Below are 23521 nucleotides of genomic sequence, written 5' to 3' on the forward strand. Positions count from 1 at the left end.
ATCGATCCTTTGTCGATCCTTTGTCCAGCCACGGTGACGACGATAAGCCGTGTCGAATCACGAGACGTCGACTGCAGCCGATTTTGCAACGGTCTTAAGTCTCGCATAAATTATACACACATCTCTGTCCCACTGTCCTGTTAGGTTATTACGAAACCTTCGACTGTCTCGCTCTCTTTCTCCTCGTCGTCCTCTATGGGTGTCGCTGCATGACTTTTATTACCGCGCTGTAACCTCTGGCACGAGGAACACGGACATAAGTCTACTTTGTCGCTCGAGTTTCACGCGTTTGCGACACCCCTTGGCTTTCGCGATCGATTCGATTCCCGATCGACCACGGTTATCGACCTGGGAAGCGATTTTCAGCGATTTCCTCCTTCGATGACACGGAATTGTTTTGCCTGCGTTGATTCTGTGTGCTTTGAGTTGCTTGGCGTTCGAACTGTTGCAGTAACTATGAGAGTCTTAAGAATTAGTGAGATATTTATTGGAATACTTCTAGGAAGTGGTTTACTTGAATATTCCGATACCGATGGAACTATTTCCGTGACATTTGAATTTTTTCTTTGCATTTTCATGAAATTTCAAATTCAATAAATGTATATTATGATACATTTAAAATGGGTTCATTTTTCTTTAATGTGAAATTGTTATAACTTCAACAATTCTCCATATTCTTTTCTCCTCTACTTCTGGTCAAACCTATTAATACCTTTGCTTTAGAAAAATAAAATTTGTAAAACCAAGAATTCCAGGATACCTCGGAACGCACGTGTAGAAATTTTCTAAATGTCTCAATATGTGAAACTTGAAAAAGTTAAGTCGTCACTAAACAACCGCTTAGATCCAATTAAAATGTCTGATAAAAATTCCACGGAATAACTCTACTATTTAATGCACAGAGAATTCTCCGGGTATTAATTTCTCTCCATCTCGAAGAGAACTTATAATTTTATTGCATTCCTCGAGCAGACTAGCGCTAGGCCCTTTTGTCCACCGAACGTGTGAATGAGAAAGCTGTTTCTTCGCGATGTTACTTAAGTCGTAGATCTATAAATGATGAAATTTAAAATAGTTCTCTCCTGTCGCAATGGGTTGATGGAATCTCGAGCGTGGCTGATGGTACATCGTGCGAACGAATTTGAAATGATACCCTGTTCCCATGACTATTTCTCTAAGAATTCTTTTCACTTGATTTCATAAAATTATTTGTCATTATTGCGTCACTACAACACCTTTCGTATAATTTTTTTTCGAAACGTAACTACTGTCATTCAAAAATGGCATTTCTCATCTTTATGTCTTCTGTATCAAGCATTAGACAAGAAAGATCCTTGAAGATCAATTTCTAAACAACTTATAGTTCTTCCTGCTCTATGCTCTTTCCCCCCATGAATTTGCATTATGTTCTCCAAAAGAGGACCCACGACAAACAATTTCGAGTGCCCTAATTGATTTCCACTATACCGCCTTCGCGTCTCTAAATTGTGAAATTTAGTGAATCCTCCCTTTTGTGAAACAAGAATTAGTTTAAACATACCGTCGAGATTCTGCTCTAACTCAAGGTTCAGCATCGGCAAATGAGTCACCGAACTCGCCTTGCGCCTCTGGGCTCCGAGAAGAACGACTCCTCGGGTTCCTGGAACGCTCTGGTATGCTAATTGCGATCCCAGTGCGTAAGCATTGTTGTATGCGTAAGCGGTGCGTGTACGCGCACGTTGATCCACCTGGTACCAGCGATTGCTCGGTACACCATGCTGCATACGATCTAAGTCGGCTCCTACCTTTTTCTTTTTTTCTTTCCCGTCGTCTTCCCTCCTCCTCGAGGCAGTTGTCGTTCTCGCCATACAGGATGTCCCAGCAATCGAAGCACAGCCTGTAAAAGAGAAATTCTTCGTGCAATAACGTGGCAAAAATATAAAATAGAATTTCTTTTCTAGGTCCTCCTGTTACGAAAATATAATTTTGGTAATTGGATAAACTAGGTAATTCATTTGAGGTATCGAAGGGAAGCTCGATATATCTGTAGGAAAGCAAGATAGCTCAAAAGTAATTTACATGTCATATATTCTACTTAACATAAAGTAACTTTTGTATATAAACATTTCATATGAAATAGTTACTTTAAACGCTATCTATAATTGTAAGGGTAGATGGTTCACTTTGTATAGTTACGCTTACGTAGATCAGGCAGGTTTTAAAAATTTATATACTCGACAACAGAAGGTCACGTCGAAAAATGTTATTCTACGTTTTCGATTTCTTTTTACACAAAAAATCGCTAGCCTTGTTCCTGTCGTGCTGAGACACCCTGTACACCGAATATTAGAGGCGGTTGAAACTTGTTATAAGGGCTCGGTTGCGACATCGAGAACCGATGAAATCGGCAGCATCGATCGAAATTATGCCAGTTCGCCACGTGATGTCTCTTGGCTAATGGCTGCTCGAAGGTGATTAACTCGGTTCGTTAATTACGCGAGGGGCAATGTCGCGTAACAGCGAAACACTATGCTCGGTTACGAGAGAGATGGCAGCCGAGGTAATTGATTTTATGATACTCGACGCTCGAGTACCTTGGTGACTGAACAGAAATTGAAGAATTGGAGTGTCTTCTTTTTTCCAGAGGGTCGATTTCTCTCTGAAACGCTCAGTTCTTGGGTGTCCTTGTCATCCAGCAACTTAATGAACGTATATTCTGTTCGTGAGGGGATTGTTGATGATGTTCGAGTCATGTAGGTTACCCAACAGGTCCACGCTTTTGACACTTGCACTTACAAAGGAAGCTCGTCAAGTATTTCAAAGAATCAATTTCGAAAATGTTTTTTATGAGAAGACTCTTTCTCTCAATTTTTTGTGTCATGACAAAAGTTCCCTCAACTCAAATATAATTATTTCTGTAACAGCATAATGCTACCTACACAGTCTCTTCTAATGTCCTTTTTCCCAAACTAGAAAAAAAAAACAGTTTTAGCTGCGCACTACCCAAATGCACTCAGTCTCCAAGCAATCCTCTCAAACAAATCCCTTCTGCATGCACAGAAGGAATTCCAAGATCTCGTTTTTCCCCTTATCGCGAACATCCCCATTAATAACAAGCAAGAAGATTGCTCGAATGCCATATAAACTTGGACGCTATCCAACCGCCAACTACATACGTCATTTTCCACGTCCCACCTACTCGGGCCAGGCAAGATTCTAGAATCTCGAATACTCGCATCCTGACTGTAAAATTAGGTTTCCTCCGTAGTCGCATATCGGTTGGTGAACATTCCCGTATCGACGCGAACTCACGCTGGGGCATCGACTTCGATTAACAATTCAGCAGTCACGCAACGCATAAATAGTTAGCGTCGCTCTTTATCTCCAGCGTTTATTAGAATGTAATTAATTGACTCGAGATGTAGGTTAACGCTCGCAGCGTGGTTGGCCAGGATAACTGGAATATTTAGCAGTCGATTTAATTGAATAAGTGTGTCGCGGAGACACATAACTGGAGATTATCAGCGCCCGCGGATCAGAGATATTACTCAGCGATCACGACGCGTCTACGATGGTGTACGAAGTTTTATCTACGAATGAAACACAGATGCCTCGTTGATAAGGTCGAACGACTCGCGGGTGCATTGCCTTTCGTGTCATCGAAACAAAAGGATGATTGTACGCCCTGTGCCCGGAAAAATAATTAAGGAAAGAATTCGGTGGATTGGATGTAAAAGGATGCCTTTTACGTATGTAAAATGATTTATCTCATTATTTTATTATTTTATGTATTTCATTTCTATTTCATTTTATATTTTCTGTTTGGCTCCCAAATGTACCATGGCGGTTTAATTGAATAAGTATGTCGTGGAGACACATAACCGCAGATTATCAGCGCCCGCGGATCAGAGATATTGCCCGACGATCGCAGCCCTGTCTGAATATGTACACAGTTTTGTCTATAACTGAAACACAGATGCTTCTTTGGATAAGGTTAAACGACTCGCGGGTACTTCGACGAAGCGTTGCCTAGTGAGATCGGCTGCGATTAGCAGCGACGGAATTCGCGTTGAGATTCTTCGGCCGCAGTAACAACGGGACGAGCACTCGCAACCGCGATGGCGTGAAAAATTTGTTTTGGTGCCTGATTCGCGTTCTGCTAATCGCACTAGGTGAACGGTACCGCTCCCCGTACTCGATAGATCGCGTACACAACTGTTCGCATGAACTTGAAATTCAAGGACGATCAGTAATCAAATTAATTATATTTTTCATGTTGCTCAAACGTATTTATATTGCCAAAGGCGATTCATCATGTATACAGTCAGACCCATAAATATTCGTACCACTTATGTCGATTGAAGAAAGTCTAAATGAAATGATGGATTTGATGTTTCCAAATAAATTTTTCATTATAAAACTATACACGTGTAATGTTTATTCATGTACATATTTGTAATGAAACATTAATTTGGAAATATCAAACGTATTATTTAATTGGGACATATTCTTGTAATAGACTCACAGGGTACGAATATTTAAGGGACTGACTGTATATTCACTAACTTTTATACATAACTTTCTTGACTATTAGCAAATTTTAGATTGTTACGTAATGAAAGTTTTATACTCGAAAACGTTATATAAAATGTCGCTCGATGAGACTAAACGGTTCAAATAGAATAACTTGTTCCCCAACTATGTTGCCACGCGTTGAAATCACCAGAGCAGCGTTTATGTCAATATTATATTCACGATTTTACTGCTCGAAAACTGGTCACACTATCGACCTGCGCATTTTCATTGCGTAATTTACAATTTATTTCCTTGCACGTGTCGCAATTTCTCGCTTTCCGTCTTTCTTATCACGCACTCTTCTTTTACAACAAATAAATAAGGTATCTACATGAAAAATGTACTTGTCGCTGCAATTAATTTGCACACACTTAAAACCTATTTAAGGGCAATGAGTACGTGTTTATAGTGGTGATATAATATTTACGTCTTTTTAAGTTTCTTTTCTCCATAAATAAATCGTCGTGCAAGTACATAATCCTTGTCCCGAAGCTAAACCGGATTCAATAATTTCCAGTATATTACAATTACTTCTTCGAACGATTTAATAATAAGACGTCGCAGGATGAATATTATTGTAGAAAATATTTTAATTTATCGTAGTTATATTTCAACCAGTTTAAATCTAATGAAAGAAAAGCAACCTAATAATACAGTGCACCAAATGAATTTCACTTAAAAAAGAAGTTTGCCTAGATAATACATAGAAGCAACCTTATAAAAATTAAGTGCACTTACACGCTTTAAATGCTTCGTCTTCTTCGCGATGGGATCGCAAACGAGTGTCATTTAGTCCTCGGAAACGTGCATCGCTGGAACCCTCTCGCTTTGCACGACAAACACTCGGATTTACAAGTGCGGTGCGTTGAACAATTAGTATTTTGCTGGAACCGCTGAATCATCCAACGACTCGGTTATTAGCCGTACTCGTGGATTATGCGGCACGGGTTCTGCTATCTTTCTTATTCCTCTCGTGCTCACTCCGAGATCCGCGCAGATGGACGAAGATCCTTATTACAGGAAATAGCCACGGACTCGCTCGTGTCATTAAGTATGCAAGTCTCGGCCGCAGGCACGGCTCCATCGCCGTTGAACATCCGTGCAACTCAAAAACTTCTAATCTACCACCCAGGATACACCTCCTCGATCGTTTATTTCTTCACATTCTCGCTCTATCCTGGAAATAATTACACGCTATTGATCGTTATTGAGCGCCTCCAATCGCCGCGGGCCCCGAGAATAATTCGTTCCGTTCCCCTCGCTGCTTCGAAGGCGCACGATTATTTATATACTCAATTTCGGCTATGTTTACTCTTTCTTACTTCGACACGCGTCTAAATAAACCACGGACGTGTCGTCATCTTTCTTTCGCGTAATTATCTTTTACGACGTTGGTTTATGCGCCACGGGCTGTTCTAAATCTCAGATGCTGATCGATTGATACTGGCTTACGGAATGTCTTCGGAAAATTGAAGTTAGTCGCGTAGGTTATAGTTTCAATCGATTCAGTGAATGAAGTTTTCGTAATTAATCGAAGAGTACTTGGCGAAGGAGTTCAAATTTAGATGAGAATTACGATATAATTTTATTTTTCACTTTGGAAGGGTTCAGAAAATGCTAATTTTGAATATACCATTATATTTTTGTAGTCCTGTTGATGTCACACGGTTGAAACTATTTTTTCGTTTAAATTACACTTGAACTATTTGTGATGAAATATTTTTGATAATGAAGCGAGAATTGGACCCTGCCTGGGTTAATGTGCATCTCATAGTTTTGCGTGAATAATGATGTTCGGTTTACCGAATGAGTTTACTGAATTTAACTGAACCGTACCTGGCACAGTATTTTGTTTATGCATTTGCACCTAATTAGACTTCGGCCGCTCAGTCACGAATCGCGAAACCTTCAGTCTTTCTGAAGCGGTCACGGGCGTCGGTTGTGAGAAATAGAGAACTTGTTCAGTGCTTTCATCCTAGTGCTAATGAATCATAGTTTCTTTATTTAACCGCTGTCCATTTAAAATAATTTGTGCGCAATTCTAATTGCTAGTGTTCCGCGAATTAAGCAATTATCGTCAAACTGGATTCGATCAACAGCAAATTGGAAAAGTCCAATCACTATTATTTCACTCGACACGTGCTCTAATTTAACCTAGAATTACTCCAATACAATAGGAAATTAAATTCCATTGAACGAACTGGTGCAAACACGATACCATCGGAGCGGTCGTTAAATTAAAACGAACCATCCGCGATAATAATTACCTCGTTCGACGAGGAATTGGCAAACATCATTATCAACGCAATTAAAACCACAATTATCTTCTTTGGCAGACACCAACGAATTAATATATCGCAGACACAAGTTCTTCTGACTGTATATCATAGATAGAAGTTCAAGCTTATAGAAAAAATTAAAGTATTTCAATTTCATCACATGGATTTTAATTCGTGTATAGGTTGACTAATAAAATTTTTTGTTTCGAGATTGAATATCATGAAGCTCCGGCAGCGTTTGAATTTGTAAGTGTATTCAATTTTTCTTATCAATTATTTTGTACTACGTATTATCTAGACAAGGCTCCCCGGGCGGATCTTTAAATCGGAATGTTTCGGAAACGGAAGGTGTGGGCAATGTGGCGCAAGTATCATGCCCAGGTTGGAGGGGCGTGTGGCTCTGTGCGACCAGGGTACGTCTTAACGCGCGATCGGAGCGGACCATCAGTGACTCTCTCACTGCGGCAGCATCCGATCGCGTCGGACGACTCGCTCTCGTTCCCAACCGAGCACAGCCGAGCCTGGTGGCGCGCGTGTTCGAACAATTACACCATTGCCGTGTTACCGATCGCGCGACATGCGCGTACGCGTGGCCGAGACGAGTCCTTCACGCACGCGAGTCCGCTCTGCACGCGCGCCGATCGCGCGATCCACCATACAGTGCTTCCCTATTCGGTGAAATCGCGCAGAAACCGTGCAGTGTCGTAGCAAAAATGTAATCCAGTACCGCGAAATCGGTATCACGATTAACGATTTTTTTTTATACGATTCGGAGGTTGGTTTTTGGAGTACCACTTCGGGAAATCGAAAGTGTTTTGTTTGTTTGAGAATTTTTTAAATGATTATGATTTTTATTATTTGTTTGGTGCTTTCGAGTTGATAAAAATGATATTTGTGAGTGAGTTGACATAGAGTTAATGCCTCCTTGGTTGCATTTGGATGGAGTGGTGCTTCTTCTTTTACTTTTGGTGCACATTTGTTTCGAAAATTATGCCAAAATTATAAAATGCATGTAATTGGTATCCTATAATATTAAATTATGTGTACAATTATCATTCTGATATAAATTACGGGCAACATTAATTCATTTAACGTTTAATATTTCACTTTGCACAAGTGCATATAAGTGCGTATAATCTGCATACGTTTACCATAAAATCATAAAACCCGCAGTCTAGTAATAATAATATAATTTCTCCGGTAATCATGATTAATATTTATCGAGTGATGGTATACGCTTGGCTCGTAAACATAACGAGATTACTGCCTCCAATTTGCAGAATAAAAATATATTTCTCAATTAATAATTGACGCGACTACTCTCAGTGATTATCGTGAAAGTTATTGCAAAGTAATCGGAAATATCTACCAAACTTGGAAACAAAGCGGACATGTTTACCGTCGACGCGTGCGACAGGATTTAAGTTCGCGTGTGAGGACATCTGAACAGTGCAGTGAAGTTCGTGAATCTTTTGGCTGATCCTTTGCAAGGCTCCTGATTTCGGAAACTACTGTGCGGCTCTTCTCGACGGTAAGAGACCTGTTTGCTTTCTGTGTTTAACCCTTTAGCGTTGAAAGCTGCAGTGTGACGACGTTGATGCCATCTTTCGAAGGCGAATGGAGCAAATGTAATTTGGCTCCTCGTGGCTCGTAGATAAAGGAACAGGTCCCGGGATGATATATCGCGTGTCTGGAGAAAATCGATTCTTAATGATATTCCTCCGCTTGGAAGACCCTCGGTATAGACGGGGCATTTAAATGCCCCCACGTTGAAGGGTTAATGATCATAGTAGTTTGTGGAGTCGGCTGTGTTTTATTGGACGATGAAAACGATATAGTGTTTACGGAGGTGTATAGAAATATTTATTTGCTCGGCAGCGCAGAGGGAGCTGCCCCGGCTCGACGGTAGGATAGACAGCGAATGTAAACACTGATCATTCGTCAACTCTTGCTCAAAGTTAATGGGAAAGTCGAATATCGCGGCTAAGTATCCTCGAACGGATCAAAGGAACTCGTATTTCTAGACGTTGAGCATTTATTCGATATCATCCTTAACGTTTTCGACGTGGTTTCTTCGATTGTATAGTTTGACGAAGATTGATTTTGATGGTAACAAATACGAGGGGTGGATAATCTGTGGCTAATATAAATTCATTAGGTAGGAGTAATCTCTTGTGAATACCTTTATCGAGTTAATGTATATATTCAATTGAGATGGCAATGCAATCAATATAATTTTACTCGAGAAATTATCAGTCTTCGAAATTGAAAGTATTCATATACAGTCAGTCCCATAAGTATTCGTGTCCTCTATGTTTATTGAAGAAATTTGTCTACATTAAATGATAGATTTGATGCTTCATATCAATTTTTCCATTATTAACCGACTTCGAAAAGGAGGAGGTTACTCAATTCGACATGCATATTTTTGTTTTTTGTTTTATGTATGTTACTCGATTACGTCCAGACGGCTTGACCAATCGGGATGAAACCTGTTGCATCTTGTCCCGTTATCAAAAATTTTTGGGATTTCTCATTTTTTACCCATTTTTTCTTTTTTTGCAAAAAACCGAAAAATTTTGTATCGCTTCTTATAAATATAGAAAGAGTATAAAACCTACCAACTTCGAGAATCCCTATTTTTCAATGAATTCTTAAAGCAGTAAACCGACGACCCCTTCGGCTTCTTCTTCTCTCCTTCCTCATCGAAGATAATCAAAATAAAACAGGTATACCGGGGAGAACTGCGGGAAGGGGAAGGGTGATTCACAAATCCCTGGGAGATAGAGATCGCAGCAAGTCGATGCGGCAAGTAGCAGGTACTCGAAATCGGAGGGACCAGTCCGTAAACACTCGTACGCGACGTCCTACGGTGACGTCCCTCGAGGGCTTCTATGTCGTGGTGCTCGCGGTGTGTGGTCCCCTTAAAGATCGTCGCAGAGAGTACCCTGTCCGACAGCGGGGGTATCGAGGGGGAGGATAAGGCGGTGGCGTGACCCCGAAGAGAGCCACGGAGGAGGCTCCTCTCGGCTCCTAAGGTGATTTACGCTTCGCCAATGGCGCCTTTTGTCTAGCCAACTGGCTGTCAGCCGTGTTTGATTTTCGCAATATATTATGAGCCCGGCGAATTATATTGCGCGCGGTCGCGGCAATAATTCAACGGCGACGATGTGGCGCGAGCCTCGTCTTCTTTGACGCGAGCAAACAGAAACGGACGCTCGGTTCAGGAAAACGTGCTTCGTCGTCGTCGAGCGCTACGTGTACGTTTCGTTTGGGCCCTGTTCCCACGGTCACGTGGCCAACATCCTCGGGGATGTGACTGTTGGGTGTTGGTCGATCCTGATAGAGATTGGGTGTCCTCTTCTGGCATTGGATCGACCGCGTTGGCGGTGGGTGCTCGTGGTTAACGGTGCACCACGGTGACCATGCTTAATGCGCTGCATTCGTTACTGTAGTCGCGTGAATCGTTCATTTTACACCGAAGAAATTATTTCTTAATCCTTTCAGTCCTGACGTCCAAATTTAAGGACACAAAATTTAAAATTGACCGACACACATCGTTCAAGGCGTATGTTCTTATTTTACTTATTTCTGTATTCTAGAAATCTTAATCTTGAATATTCTTATTTTTGTAATCGGTGCATTCAATTATATTATAAGAAAAGTATTATTTCAATGATTCAATGAAAAGCAGCTTTTCTTGGCAAAAAATATAGTTACTGAACTCTGTGGTGCGAATATCGTATGTAGAAGTAAAATTTCACTCCGTCAGGTTTCTATCTCATAGCATTCGGTATACTGCACGCCTGGATTTCTACATCGTATTCAATTCAAACTAAACATGCCTACCAGGAAAAGCACATGTTGAACATAGAAACGCAAAGAAATTAATTATTAAACCGCATTGTCTCCGCATTCTCGAGACTCGTGATAGCTATCGAGATGTACGCCCTCCTATCAGGCATCTTACATAGAGTATCCAACGCTGGATTAAGCTTTCGTAGATCCCCGAGCTATCGATACTGCGAGGTCCTTGTTAATATTTTTAAAAGAAAAAAGATCGAAGAAAAAATTGTAATTATCTTTTAAACACATATATCGCACAATAGCTCCGAAACAAGTTTCTACAAATGGTCAATATATTTTCAAATATAATAAATTAGTGTATTTTAAATAATAAAACCAGTATTTCTTTCAACTGTTCTCGATATTTTTCTATGTTTTATATTTTGATAATGATCGAACTCTTTGGAGATGAAAAAACTTTTGACAAAAAAATTCACATAACTATTTCAATGATATACAAATATGTCTACAAAATTGTACATCGATACTCATATGTTGCCTATATAAATAATGCTCGAGAAATTTAGGAATTTCTAGCATTCCAAAGAATAGAACTCCCTAAAAATTCAGCCCTGGAGGCATCCCGTAATTATAACGCGATCACAGCGCATTAAGAACTTCTCACGCGGCACGACGTTCCTCGCGCTTCCACTTTCGTTTTTCTTCCCGTCGTGGGAACAGAGGATCCGGCAAATCTTCCTAGAAAAGGTGTAATTAACGGAATGCATCTCCAGCACGCGGCGTTCCCTTCTTCCTCGCGATCATCGAGAGTCAGCCATTGGCACTGAATCGAACAATGGCTCCTCTGTCGCTTGTAAACAGGAAACGCGGTTAGCCCGCTGTAACCGCAACGTTCAACGTGTAAACGCTTCGTCCCCCGTGTAATTACTTTCCACGCGTGTGCGTCGGCACTCGAGTCGCGTAAGTGGCCCCGCCGCGAAGTCTTATCTTATCGAGGGTGGTAGGGGATTAAGGAAGACGACGGTGATAACTTTCTTGCTTTACAACGTGTTTCCTGAAATTGCTTCTTCAATCTGAGCGCGATGGCCCCATGGGGAACGATTTCTCGGGGAAAAAATGCGTCGAAATTGAACTATAAAGTTTTTGCCAGCGAGCCTTCATTTTGACAATTGATAGAAAGTTGGAAATTCGACTGTTATATGAACAAAAATAGATACAATTTGATTTACTCGTAATCTTTCTATCGTTAGAATGTTATAGACAACGTAGAAGCTGAATAACAGAACTACTGAGATTCTTTCGCCAACTGCACCCATACTGTATTAACTTTGAAATTCTTTACCTCCAAAACGAAGCTTTCTATGAAAAAACTGCATTCCTTGATTTCGATTCATTTTCTAACAAATAATCATTCCTCTCAATCATTCTTATCAAAATATTTATGCTTTTGATATTAAAGTCCAAAATTCGTGGCACAGAAAAATGTAGCCCCGCATACTGTAGCAACTTTAAAATTCTGTATCTCCAACACCGACCCTCGTACAAACAAATTGTACTCCACAATTTCCTTTTATTATTTCACGCAGAACCAGGCCCTTTCGTCAGTCCTGTCAAAATATAAGAATTCCCGGCGTAGAAGGAGGAGCGTAAACAGCTCGACAAACGATGGTCGTTCGGTACCGATTCGGGCAAGAGCGTGTTGCGCAACGAATAGAAAGCCGGTACTTGCATTTCGAGGGTGAAACCAGCGGTTTAGAGTACCCGAAGTATGCATAAAACGAAAACTGATCTCGTACAAGGCGTCCTTTAATTGGTCACGTTCGATCCGCTTCTTATCAGCGGGGAACGCAAGACCGGCGTAACGGCGTTTCCTCGACAAAGTGTTCCCGTGGGAACGATCGTTAATTGTCCATAAAATGCACTCTCACCTTGCGCTGTGCTAAAAGCAGAACCGTGTTCGGGGCCGAGAGAGTTACGTGTCCGCGGGAGGACAACGATGATCCGAAAGAAATAGCCGGTCACCCGCTTCTCCTCTGTCGCGATCCGGCCTCCTCGATAGTTTTCTAAGAGTATCATTAATCTTTCATTAGCAATTGCACTCGCCCCCCGCGCGAAACTGCGTCGAAGAACAGGGAAAATGTATTTCGAACGCCAGCGATACTGGTGCTTTTTAAATACGGGAGGGTGTGCCACTGGCATGCGTTTTCCGATTTTTGCTCATAAATTAAAATTTCTATTTAAATTTACTATACACATCAATTTAAAGACACTGTTCTTAAGAAATAGTTTCTATTTATACTAGAATATTCTAATTAATTCAAATCAGCTGTTAATTATTCATACGCTCCTATATGTTGCTTTCAAAATAAATCTTCGTCGAGTTCCTCGAAACGGCTAATTGCCTCGGTGTCGATGCTGCGAGGAGACGAATTGCGAAGAAATTACACGCATAGGAGTATGCACGGGGACCGTTTAGAAGCGTAAACATTTTATTACACTCGTATCCCCGCGAAGCCGGGGCGAATGAATCGCGGCATTCCAACCCGGCCGGCGGTGGAATCCCTTTTCCTCTGTGTTCGAGAGCAAACAAACCGTGTATCTTTATTACAGTAATAACTATAATCTCGAGTCCCAAGCGGAGAACCCTTCCTTCCATATACGATACACACGAGGCGGTTCTCTTCCTCGAAACTGCGTAATCAGTTGCCGTCTACTTCACTGAAAGCAGCTCTCCTCACTTTGAATCACCTTATCCGACGCACGGTAGGTAGGTCGGCGGTGGAACACAGTGGTACACGCCGGTGTTCACTGTCATTAAAGGAGGATACGCGATTAGAGTTGAAATAGACTCGGCCTGATACAAACAACTCGCGATCAAATTGATTCCGTTGCAATTGCCGCGGCTTCCTCTTGTTTCCTTTCTCCCTCGCGTCGTTCCTTTTTCCTTTCATGCAAATCGTTTAACCCTTCCCTTCCCCAAATTATCGGTGAGTCGTAAGAAAGATTATTTCATTCCTTTCTCCTTTCGTGCACGTCGTTTGACCGTTTTACAGAGTACTCTTGGATCAGCGACCGCCGTATTACCCGAATTCGTCGAATATTGTTTTCAATTCTAGATTATCCTCTTTCTTAGCCTGAGCATCATGTATATCCACGCATTTTCGAGGGATCAGTATCGAGCGATTTTCCTGTGTTGGAAATTGAATATATAGGCCGATCCGTATGTGATGGGATAACTCGAACTTCTGCAATGGTAAAAAATATTTACTACGACGTGACAGTACGACAAATTTCTCCAAGCGTTCCCCATCATCTCCGGATAAAGGGCAAAGGTAAAAGTGTCGTCCGGTATCAAGAAGGTGGATTCGACGCTAGTCTCGTTAATTTCCCAAGGACGATTTACAATCGGTTGCACGCCTGCCGTGCGTGTCCCCGCGATCGTGTCACGGGCATAAAACGCGCCCAGGATATGGTATTTTATACGAGTTGGATTTCATTGTCCTGTCGCGGACCAGGGGTAGGCGGGTGTCCAAGGATTACGTTTCGCTCGCGGTCCTTCTCGTTAAGACATTCGCGCCTCTTAATGGCCCGACGCGGGAGCCCAACGGGTTGTACGCGCGGAGACGCCATACATGGCGCGGAAGCGGCCGGTTTGCTCGTAAAATATGACGCGTATCTTCTTATTAGGAGTAAATTGTATCCTCATTACCTGGCGCGCTTCCCCGTGGAACGCCGCCACCTCTCTTTCCAGTTCTCGTTCCGTATAATCGCGGTCGGTCGGCGTCGACCAATCAGACCGACACTTGCAATCGGATTCCAAGGTGTATTAATAGCCCGCGGTGGATCTTTGTCCTTTTGCGAAATTTAGGGTTTGGTTTTGCTACTTAGGGAAGCGAGGACATTCTTTACCAACCTGGGACCGTTTGAAATTCTTGAAAAGTGGAAGATTTTCTAGATAAATATCATTTGGTATACGGTGACAGGGGATGTGAGACGTGAGTGATTATTTGAGTTCGTGGTTTATGCGGAGGATCGTGTTAGCTCTTATTTGTGCACAGGAAGAAAGACCAATTCTCCTCAAAAACTATCCTATTAGGATTTTTTTAAATTTTGTCCATGCTAATTTTAGTCCAAGTAAGTCCTAAAGATTAATTTACACGAGTACGAGAAAAATAATAATTGAAGTCTGAAAGGGTTAACGATCTGTCTACCTCTGACGCTAACGAGTTTGTCATATGAGAATCATTAGCGTACACGCCTAAAAGCTTGCCGATGAATATCTCAAATCATGTTTAAGTTTAACGTCTTACTTGCCCACGATTTCGGGTCACTCCATCAATAAGAAGCATGAATTATCGAAACCAAGAGATACAAATGCCCGCTCGAACTTTTGCACACTGTCGATACATCTATCCACAGAAAAGTGATCAAAACGACAAATGGGAGCGCATTAGAGTTCCTTAGCCGCTGTTGATTATTATCGAAGGGAAAGAAAACCACCTTAGGAGATCGATTATGTTGCCTCATATTTGCTCGACGAATTCTTCGAGGTGATTTACCGAGTTCGAGAACGGCGTCTGTTATTAAAATGGTACATTAAAGCTGATACAGATTCTTATCGTCTAATCTAATTCGTTACCGCGCTACAACATCGCCCCGTGCTCGCCGCATTCAAATCACGAGCTGGATACCGGGGCTCGATAAAAATCCAGCTTGTACATTGATCACGTATAATTTATGAGCTGCGGTGTCACTCGTCGAGGCATACTGGAGCGGTTACATAATTTATGAAATCGTCATGTAATACCTACCATTCTATTCGAACGCGTTGCCCCACGAAAAAAAAGTCGCGTCCAGGTTGCTTGTCTGTCAAATGATTTTCACCCGTAATAGTTGCAGATACAAATAAATCACGTTCCACGCCCGTTCTTGGGTATCTAAAATTTGATCTTTCGACGAGATTCGAAGACGCAATTGCTGCAAGGAATTGCTGCCGGTTCCGTCCAACATTATTGTAGATATAAAACATAGACCGAAGGCTGGAAGTGTCGGTAGTCTTTGGACAGATTGCTTTCCTACGCCGTTTCCTGACTTGGAGAATTAACGAGGAATTCATTCGTTAACCCTTAAATGCCCTAAGAAGTCAAGGGAGGCACTTGGGCACTCTATTTTTTATAGATTGCAATATTGGAGCTTAATGTTAAAGAAAAGATACTCAAATCGTCGTTCTATACTCTTCGGTGCAATTTACCCAAACAACAGAAGAAGTATCGCCGATACAAGTGTCCTGCAGCTTCAAACGGAGTCCCAAGCGCGGCAAGTGGAACGTTACCGAATGAAAGCGTGAAACCGAGAGGAGAAGCGCTCGTGCATCATCTCGCGAAGTATTAACGGTGGAAACGGTTCGAGTGACGATCCATGCGCGCCCAAAATTGTTTCTCTCCTACGGGCAATTGCCGCTTCACGGGGAACAACCGAAACGAATGTCGTTTGATCTTTTCTCTCGGTCACCTTGCGCCAACGAGACACGAGAACGAGCCGAGCGGCCCTAGGCGGTGCGATTACTCATTGAGACGTTGATTGCTGCTATGGCACACTTACCGTGGCGTACACGCTGGCCTTTTTCGGCTAACCGAAAATTGTGGCGGTCGAATTTCGGATAGCCTCCTCTCTTTACGCGACTATTTCACGACCTGTTCGAGGGACGAGCAATTGTTCGACGAACATTGCTTCGGAAGATTGATGGCTGCCGGCTCGTTTCTCTTTTTACGAGAGCATTTTTCAACTGCAAAGACCGCGATCTGCTATACGCGTGTGCTCTTTGACGCATTTCAGTTAAGGTGTTTGTGGAGCACGGTGGATATTGTTTCTTGGTTTGGAAGCTGGGTGTGTCATTTTTTACTGTAATTTATTATAGGGAGATAAAGAAGTTCAGTATGGCACTGTTGTATAACTAAATTGATGCTTGAAGGAAGAAGGAAATGAAACGAAAGAGAAACGCTTGCATCTGAAAATGAATTTAGAGAAAATTAATAGGAGTTGAATATTCAATCATGTGTCGAGTTACTAGGTGATTATTATTTTCAAAATCCCAGAAGATTACTTTTACATATGTGGCAATTTTATTTTAAATTCATGTGAGCTAGAGTGCAATAGCCTTTCGGACTTCCGAATCGAAGTACAGTAAATTGAATTCGTATGGGAAAAAAATTAAGTCACAATTGATTTCAAGTTATCAATGAAAATTAAATACCCATATAAAAAATGAAAAATTAAAACCAGCCACGTGGAAAGTGAACTTAACGAATCTGCAATGAAGAATTAAAAGCAGGCGTATTGAAAGTTAACAACACCCCTCTTTCCACGAGCCATCGTGTCCACTTCGTGGCGAGCAACACTTCTACCGACGAGGAGTCTATAAATACGGGCTTTGCGATATCCGGCATCAATCCCTCGCGTACGCCGTCGATGTGACTTTAGTAAGTCAAACTGACGTTAATCTCGCCACTCGTCTGACATCAACCTGACCGGTAAACCTGAACGATGCGCTTATCGATGCGAAAATCAAACGAACTTTCAACGGTAGGGAATCACGGAGTCCCGCGTGGGTGATCCGAACCTGTGCAAACCTGTCCTCGTACATAAACACGAGTTAAATAAACTCCCGAAGGAAACGTTGATTCTATAATTCTATAACATGGTCATTTTCTATTGAAAAATTGCTATTTTGAAAGAAAAATGGTCCGATGTTAGACTGAACATTGTTTGAAGAAAATAAAAAAAAAATGATACATGAATATCTCCTAAAAATCATTTTGACGTTTTACATCTAGAAGTAACAGAATGTAGATCAGCAGTAGTTCTTTTACATATTCAAACAAAATTTAAGATTCATGATTTCTATACACGCCAAAGGTTTTTGGGGATAAAATGTTTCAAGAAATCTTGTTCCGACTACCCCGATTACGAATGATAATGACTATAGAAGGGCTCGAGAATGGGGCTCGCGTGAAAGGGAGATGAAGCGATTCCCGAGCACCCCACGGTCGCGAGTAAAAATTTGGGTCTCGACAGGTCTCCGAGCTAAGCGATCATGTTCCTGGTTCGACGTCCTTTCCATCTCGTCCATGGCGCGAATGTGGGACGATAAAATGAGGCTTCCCCCGAAAGCCAATGCCGGGCGGCATCGTAAAACACGTGTTTCGAGGAAGGTGCATCGTTACGGAGAAGAAGGTCTTCATCGAGCCACGGAAAAGACGTTGTCGGTATTTATATGGAAACCAAAGTGTCCCTCTCTGATAAGAGCGACGAACGCTCGTCGTAAAAATCGCCGTCTCTTGATGCGCCGAACAGTGCTCGGGGTCGTAAACGAACGTTTACTTGCCGGCGTGAACTGTGATAGGGATCGGGTTGGCCATAATTGTAAGGTAAACCGAGAACGTAACGATGGAATCCTGGATGCCAGAAAACTGAGAATTTCAATTTCAGGAAACCAGTTTGAGTGGTGTAGATACACCTCTGACAGTAATTACTGTCCAAAATGCTTACAGTATTTATTTGAGGTTGTCTTGAGAGCAGCGTCTCATAATTCGAAGTGGCCATTTTATCACTCTAGGGTGAAAGCTCGAGTCGTAATAAATTAGTTGTAGAAGGATTTAATTTTTCCAATACTGTATCCAAATAATAATAATATCCCTTGGTATATATCTTGACTGATGGAGTGTCTGATCGACAGTGCAAAGTACCCTGTCGGTTGTGCAGTGAGCAATAGAACCCTACCAGCAAAATTTACCAACCGAGTGTCTTACACTACAGAGTCTTACCGACAGAAGCACTGCACTATCTACAAGGAACTCTATCTTACCGATCAGATAACTGTCCTGTCTCAATTCACCTAACAGACCAACTAGATGTCTCCATAAACTCAAACTATCTTCTCCACCTGCCCAATGATGAACTTCTTCGAGTTCTCTCGAAGTCACGCAGTTTCAACTCCAAATTTCGCTCACTTCCAAAAGGATCCATATTGGGTAGTGTCAATTAAATAATATTCTCTTTCCACAAAAGAACCATAAATTCAGGCTTGGCTCCCCAACCTGCCCAACGTTGTAACCTTTTAATTCAGAGACGATTGCCGGTCCCCAGCGTCGGGCATTCTCCGCGAGCGATAAGATCTCGCGCGTATACGTAGTCCGCTCGTGAGAAGATGCACCGCAGGCGGAAGCGCCTCGCGCCGCGGGCGAACCTAAATACCTATCTATCGGCCGTTAGGCGTGCACACTCGCGCGTGTTTACACGATTTAACATGCGCGCGCGAAGGCGAGATAAAACGCACTGGTCCGCGGGGTCGTGGCACCGACGGTGCCATTGCTCGTTTCCACACGCTCCTCCGGCCAGCACCTGCACACCTCGCGGCGCGTGCACACGGCAAACGATTATGGTATTTGATCGTCGTTCGCTTAACCGCGGCCCAGTGACCCGCATAACCCGCCGCGACCACTTATGATCCGAGAGGTTCACGCGTCTAACCCTTAACACTTTCATGATCGCAGGTTTCAAGTGACAATTATCTTGTGCTCTTTTTTGGAAGTTAGATATAAAATGAAAGAACACGCACACAGAGGACTGCGCTTAATCATTTTTTAAAGGGTACGATGTGAGATTTGGTTACATTGTACTAGGTCTCCAAATGTTTTGATTTACTAGGATTTTCACTAAGGAACTCAGAAAATTAATACCGAAGACGAGATGTCGAAGAAAATAAAAATGGATGAGATTAGGTAGCATTAGGTAGGGAGAAGATTATTTCCAATTGTCTCGAATCAAAATTTTATCCTCATAGAAATGTACACAGGTATTAGCCTGCCAGTGAACGAGTTAATAATGCTCCTCCACCTACTTTCTTCAAGTCAACGATTACCGACACACTTTTTCAAACGTCAGGCCAAATCTCGGGCGAATTAATCCAGGACCACGATCTTCTCGAAGCACTGCGAAGTTCCACGCCTCTGGCCGACGATATTCGATCGTGGATCCACCTAACGCGGCCCAGTGACCCGAAAAACGGCAAGTTTGCTTATGATCGGGTCCCCACTCTTCGGGCCCAAGTTCCTCCGTCGTTCGGGAACGTCGAGGACGACGCTGACACTGTCCCTCCTTCGCCATTCTCCTGCTCTGGTTGCTCCCGTTAATTATTCTCGCGTACTTTTCGCTCGCCAGCACGTCCCGGGGCATCGACGAATCATTAATCACGCGTGTCACGCCTGTACGGGCGATCTAATTATCAAAGGAACACTGGAGACCTCGTTGAGGGTGACTCGAAGGTGTCTTATTGACAGGTGAAGGAGCTCGAATCTCTAAATTGGAAAATTGTCGCGAAGATTCTTCTAGTGGAGAAAATTCTTAGGGCATTTTTCATGTTTCTTTTTTTGAGATGTTACATCTGATCAATTTTGAAAAATATTTGGGAAGTCACTGATGGGATTATAGTTTTAGGTGATTGATTTAAGAGCAATTGAAGCTCTAGTAGTGGGATTTCAAGAATGATGAACTTGATAACGTATTGATTTTGATGATGAAGAAATGTTAGGAAAAAGAATAAATGAAGGAATGTAGATCTAGCATTCACATACAATAAATGATATTAGAAAGTATACTAAGTTTATGTCATTAAAATTCTAGAAACCAATATCAAAGCGTTATCGCATCTGCAATTTGCATGTTGCATCGCTGATAAAAGAGCACAAGTATCCCAGATTTGTCTTCTACTGAACTTCTGGAAAATATTATGGAAATCTCATCATTTATAATTGATACGTCACGATGGAATGATAAAGCCGCGGCTGGAAATTTGTTTCCCGATTAAAATTCTGGGAAATAATATCGGTTCGATTACGAGGGTCATTGATTGCTTGAAATACTATTGGATACGGTCCGTGGGAACGTCGTTACGGAAACGTCATATATCACGATGTCTGCGAGGCAATAAAATGTGAGCAATAAAACGAGAGTCGGTCTTTATCTCGATCTCCTATTAATAAGCGATATTCGTGCTTGGTACGAAGGCGGCGTTTATTGTGGGAACGCGGGGAAGGTAAAATGGTAGCCAGACTGTCATTTATTCGAGCGTTTTACATGCAATCTACGACGGTGTTCATAAATAACCGAGGTCTGCCGCCGTCGTGCAGCTGCAACCGTTCTTAATTATTTAACGAATCCGAGCAGACGCTAATTACTCACTGTCCTGCCGCGTTACATTTTGCAACCGAGTATCAGGTGGTGGCAACCGTTCCACGATGCGATACTGATGCCTCCAGACGCGTAGTTTGCTGTCAAATTGTATTGTAGGTCAAAAACTCTCTGCTCGAGTCAGTGTCCATTTATTTTCATTAGTTTTATTTGCTCGCAAACATTGTGATAAATAGTATCAATCTTGGATGCAATAACTGTTATTATGAGTGATGTGTTATTCTGTAGGTAGAAGGGATGCTGGAATGAGGTTCTTAACCTCAAGAACTCAGCATAAACAAATGTTAACATTCCTAAATCATGAATTCAATCAATTTTAAGGCCTCGAATAGAATTTCTCCATTCTTCATTTTCGTCTCATTTTGACTTTTAGAATCAGCCCCTGAAAGAATGCCCACCTGCAAGCAAACACCATTGTGTATTTTTTTATATCATAAGAAAATATGTATATATATATATTCCTACGTATATATATTTTTCAAAAGAAAAAGTAATAACGTAACCACACGATCTTCCATAAACTAAATCTATTAATTTCATTAATAAATTTATTCATTTATACTCGCGATTTCATGCATTATTTAATTGTCGTCTTCAATTGCAGGTGTTGTCCTGGTTGTGCAAAAAGGGAGAGGACATTCTATCGAAACACGCGCAACACGCGGCGACGAATTTGACGACCGCGCGACTTCACGAAAGAGAATTCGAGAAGTTCTATTTCACGTCGATGGTGAGTACGCTTTTGACGCATTACAGAGGCGCTCGGTTCGGGATAATGGAATCGAAAGCAGGGACGAATCAGTCCATATATGCTCCGAGAGATTTCACTTTTTTCACGTCTCATTGAGCCTTTCGTCACGATTCGATACGGAAGAAATTCCGTCGAGAGTCGGCCGCAATGACCGAAAGATATTAAAAGGCTTCTTTGTGAGGAGCCCGAGACGCGCAGCTGCAAGGACTCCCCACAGTTTCGCAAACTTCCTTCGCTATCGATATGTGGATCGCTTATAGTTCGTCATTCGCATGAATACTGCACCGTCAGATATCGTTATTACTCTAAGAAGAGGTTTTTCTTGCTTCATTCTTCGAGCATCTAAAGGTAGTTACGAAAACGTGTTGAAATATTTTTATCGAAAAGTATGCTTGCCATATGTGGTTGGTGGGTAATTTTCAGAACCAACCTCATTTTATAGTACATAAATATGGAGTTGAAATTTAAGAAAACTGGTGGAAGGGAAAATAATAATATAAGAGTGGGATAGAAATGATAAAAATACAATGTTTATGAGAATAGGAGAATAAAAGGTAAAGATAAATAGAATTCGTAACGCGTGGATTAATCATTCTTGGTCAGAAAACGGACGAACATTCTATCACACGAAAAAGAGAAAAAGGTACAGAACAAAAATGAGCCACGTTAACAAAAATTCCCATTGATCCATAGATCCTCCCTACATTACCAACGCGTCTGTTACTCCGTCGGTAACCTGTCCCACTTCAATACTCCACCAAATCCATGATAAGTCGACTGTTTTCATTCAACACCTCAACAACGCAAACAGACATCACATCTACGTACCTTGAAATGAAAAGTCTTAAAAATTTCAAAGCAAAAATTTTTAAAAGTTCCCTCGTAGATCTCCTGGATCGTGATCCATTACCGTGATCGGTAAGTCGATTTCCCAGTTGCGTGGTGCCCCCTGGCGCCACCTTCTCCAAGCAACACGCTGCAGTTACCTACCGCGTGGCGCCGCGGCAATTGAAATAGTTCGGAAAGTGTGCGATCATGCTAACGACAGCGATTATTTTTCTCCCGTGACTCTAAGCGACTGTTTCAACGGAATCTCATCTACCGCCAGCAATCGACGGATCCAATCGTGGCTATTAATTCAAATCCTGCAACTTTTGCAATTAAAGACGTACGGGGGAGTCGATTAGCGTTGTTAGTGAAACTCTAAGTGGATACCGATGTCTGGGCTTATCAATCGATCGGGGAAGTCCGTGTCCAGCTGCGACGCTTCCGTTCCGTTGATAACGTGACCCCAACTTTCTGCGTTTTCCATTTTCTCGGGAATCGCGAAACTTTGGAGAAACCTCGGAGTGGGCTTATCTGGGAAGCATTTATCAGTTCGGGGAATGTTGTTGGGACCGGGCTGAAAGTGGCAAGAATTTTCACATTTTGCAACGTTGGCTTTCTTTGGAAAACTTGTTGGACGAGTTTGGTCTTGAAGGTTCCTTGATATTGTAGAGTCGGTTCTTGGTAATTGATTGGCTCTGTTACAACTGGGAATTGATTGGATTGTCGTTTTAAATCGTCGTTGGTGGCTGTTATTAAATATACATGACATGGTGGCAGGTAGAAAATAAAAAGAATATGGACTCTTGACTCTTAATGATCTAGCGAGACTGTTGGTAGTTTCTAGTTATCGTGGAGATAATAATTGATTCTTCGATAGTCATTATTGATTACATATGAGCTGGTTTGTACAGGTATCTAATTCCTAGAAACACGTAGTGATCCATCATAAAGTTTGTGATCTCCTGATCCAACAGTACATTTGGTAGTTTCCTGGCATTTTATAGATGATTCTTGGTTTCTTGATTCTCGAACAAATACGCTTACAAAAACTACC

General features: G+C 41.9%; 2 protein-coding genes across 5 annotated transcripts in view; one reads left to right on the top strand and one right to left on the bottom strand.

Annotated features, from left to right (window-relative positions):
* LOC128872533 (uncharacterized) overlaps positions 1-23521 on the top strand; it is a 357175-nt gene that overhangs the window by 271412 nt on the left and 62242 nt on the right. For all 3 annotated transcript variants that reach the window (XM_054115334.1, XM_054115335.1, XM_054115333.1), the window contains exon 13: positions 21493-21618. In XM_054115334.1, the coding sequence (XP_053971309.1) occupies positions 21493-21618 (126 nt within the window). The remainder of the gene's footprint in view (positions 1-21492; positions 21619-23521) is intronic.
* The window catches only part of LOC128872536 (uncharacterized), a 117246-nt gene that overhangs the window by 29816 nt on the left and 63909 nt on the right, over positions 1-23521 (bottom strand). The window contains exon 3 of one of the 2 annotated variants that reach the window (XM_054115341.1): positions 1541-1876. In XM_054115341.1, the coding sequence (XP_053971316.1) occupies positions 1541-1876 (336 nt within the window). Of the gene's footprint in view, positions 1-834; positions 1877-23521 lie in introns of those variants that run through there. The other variant, XM_054115340.1, reaches the window with a different exon arrangement.

The sequence above is a fragment of the Hylaeus volcanicus genome, chromosome 2 (genome assembly GCF_026283585.1).
Source record: "Hylaeus volcanicus isolate JK05 chromosome 2, UHH_iyHylVolc1.0_haploid, whole genome shotgun sequence".
In the NCBI taxonomy this organism is placed as follows: Eukaryota; Metazoa; Arthropoda; class Insecta; order Hymenoptera; family Colletidae; genus Hylaeus; species Hylaeus volcanicus.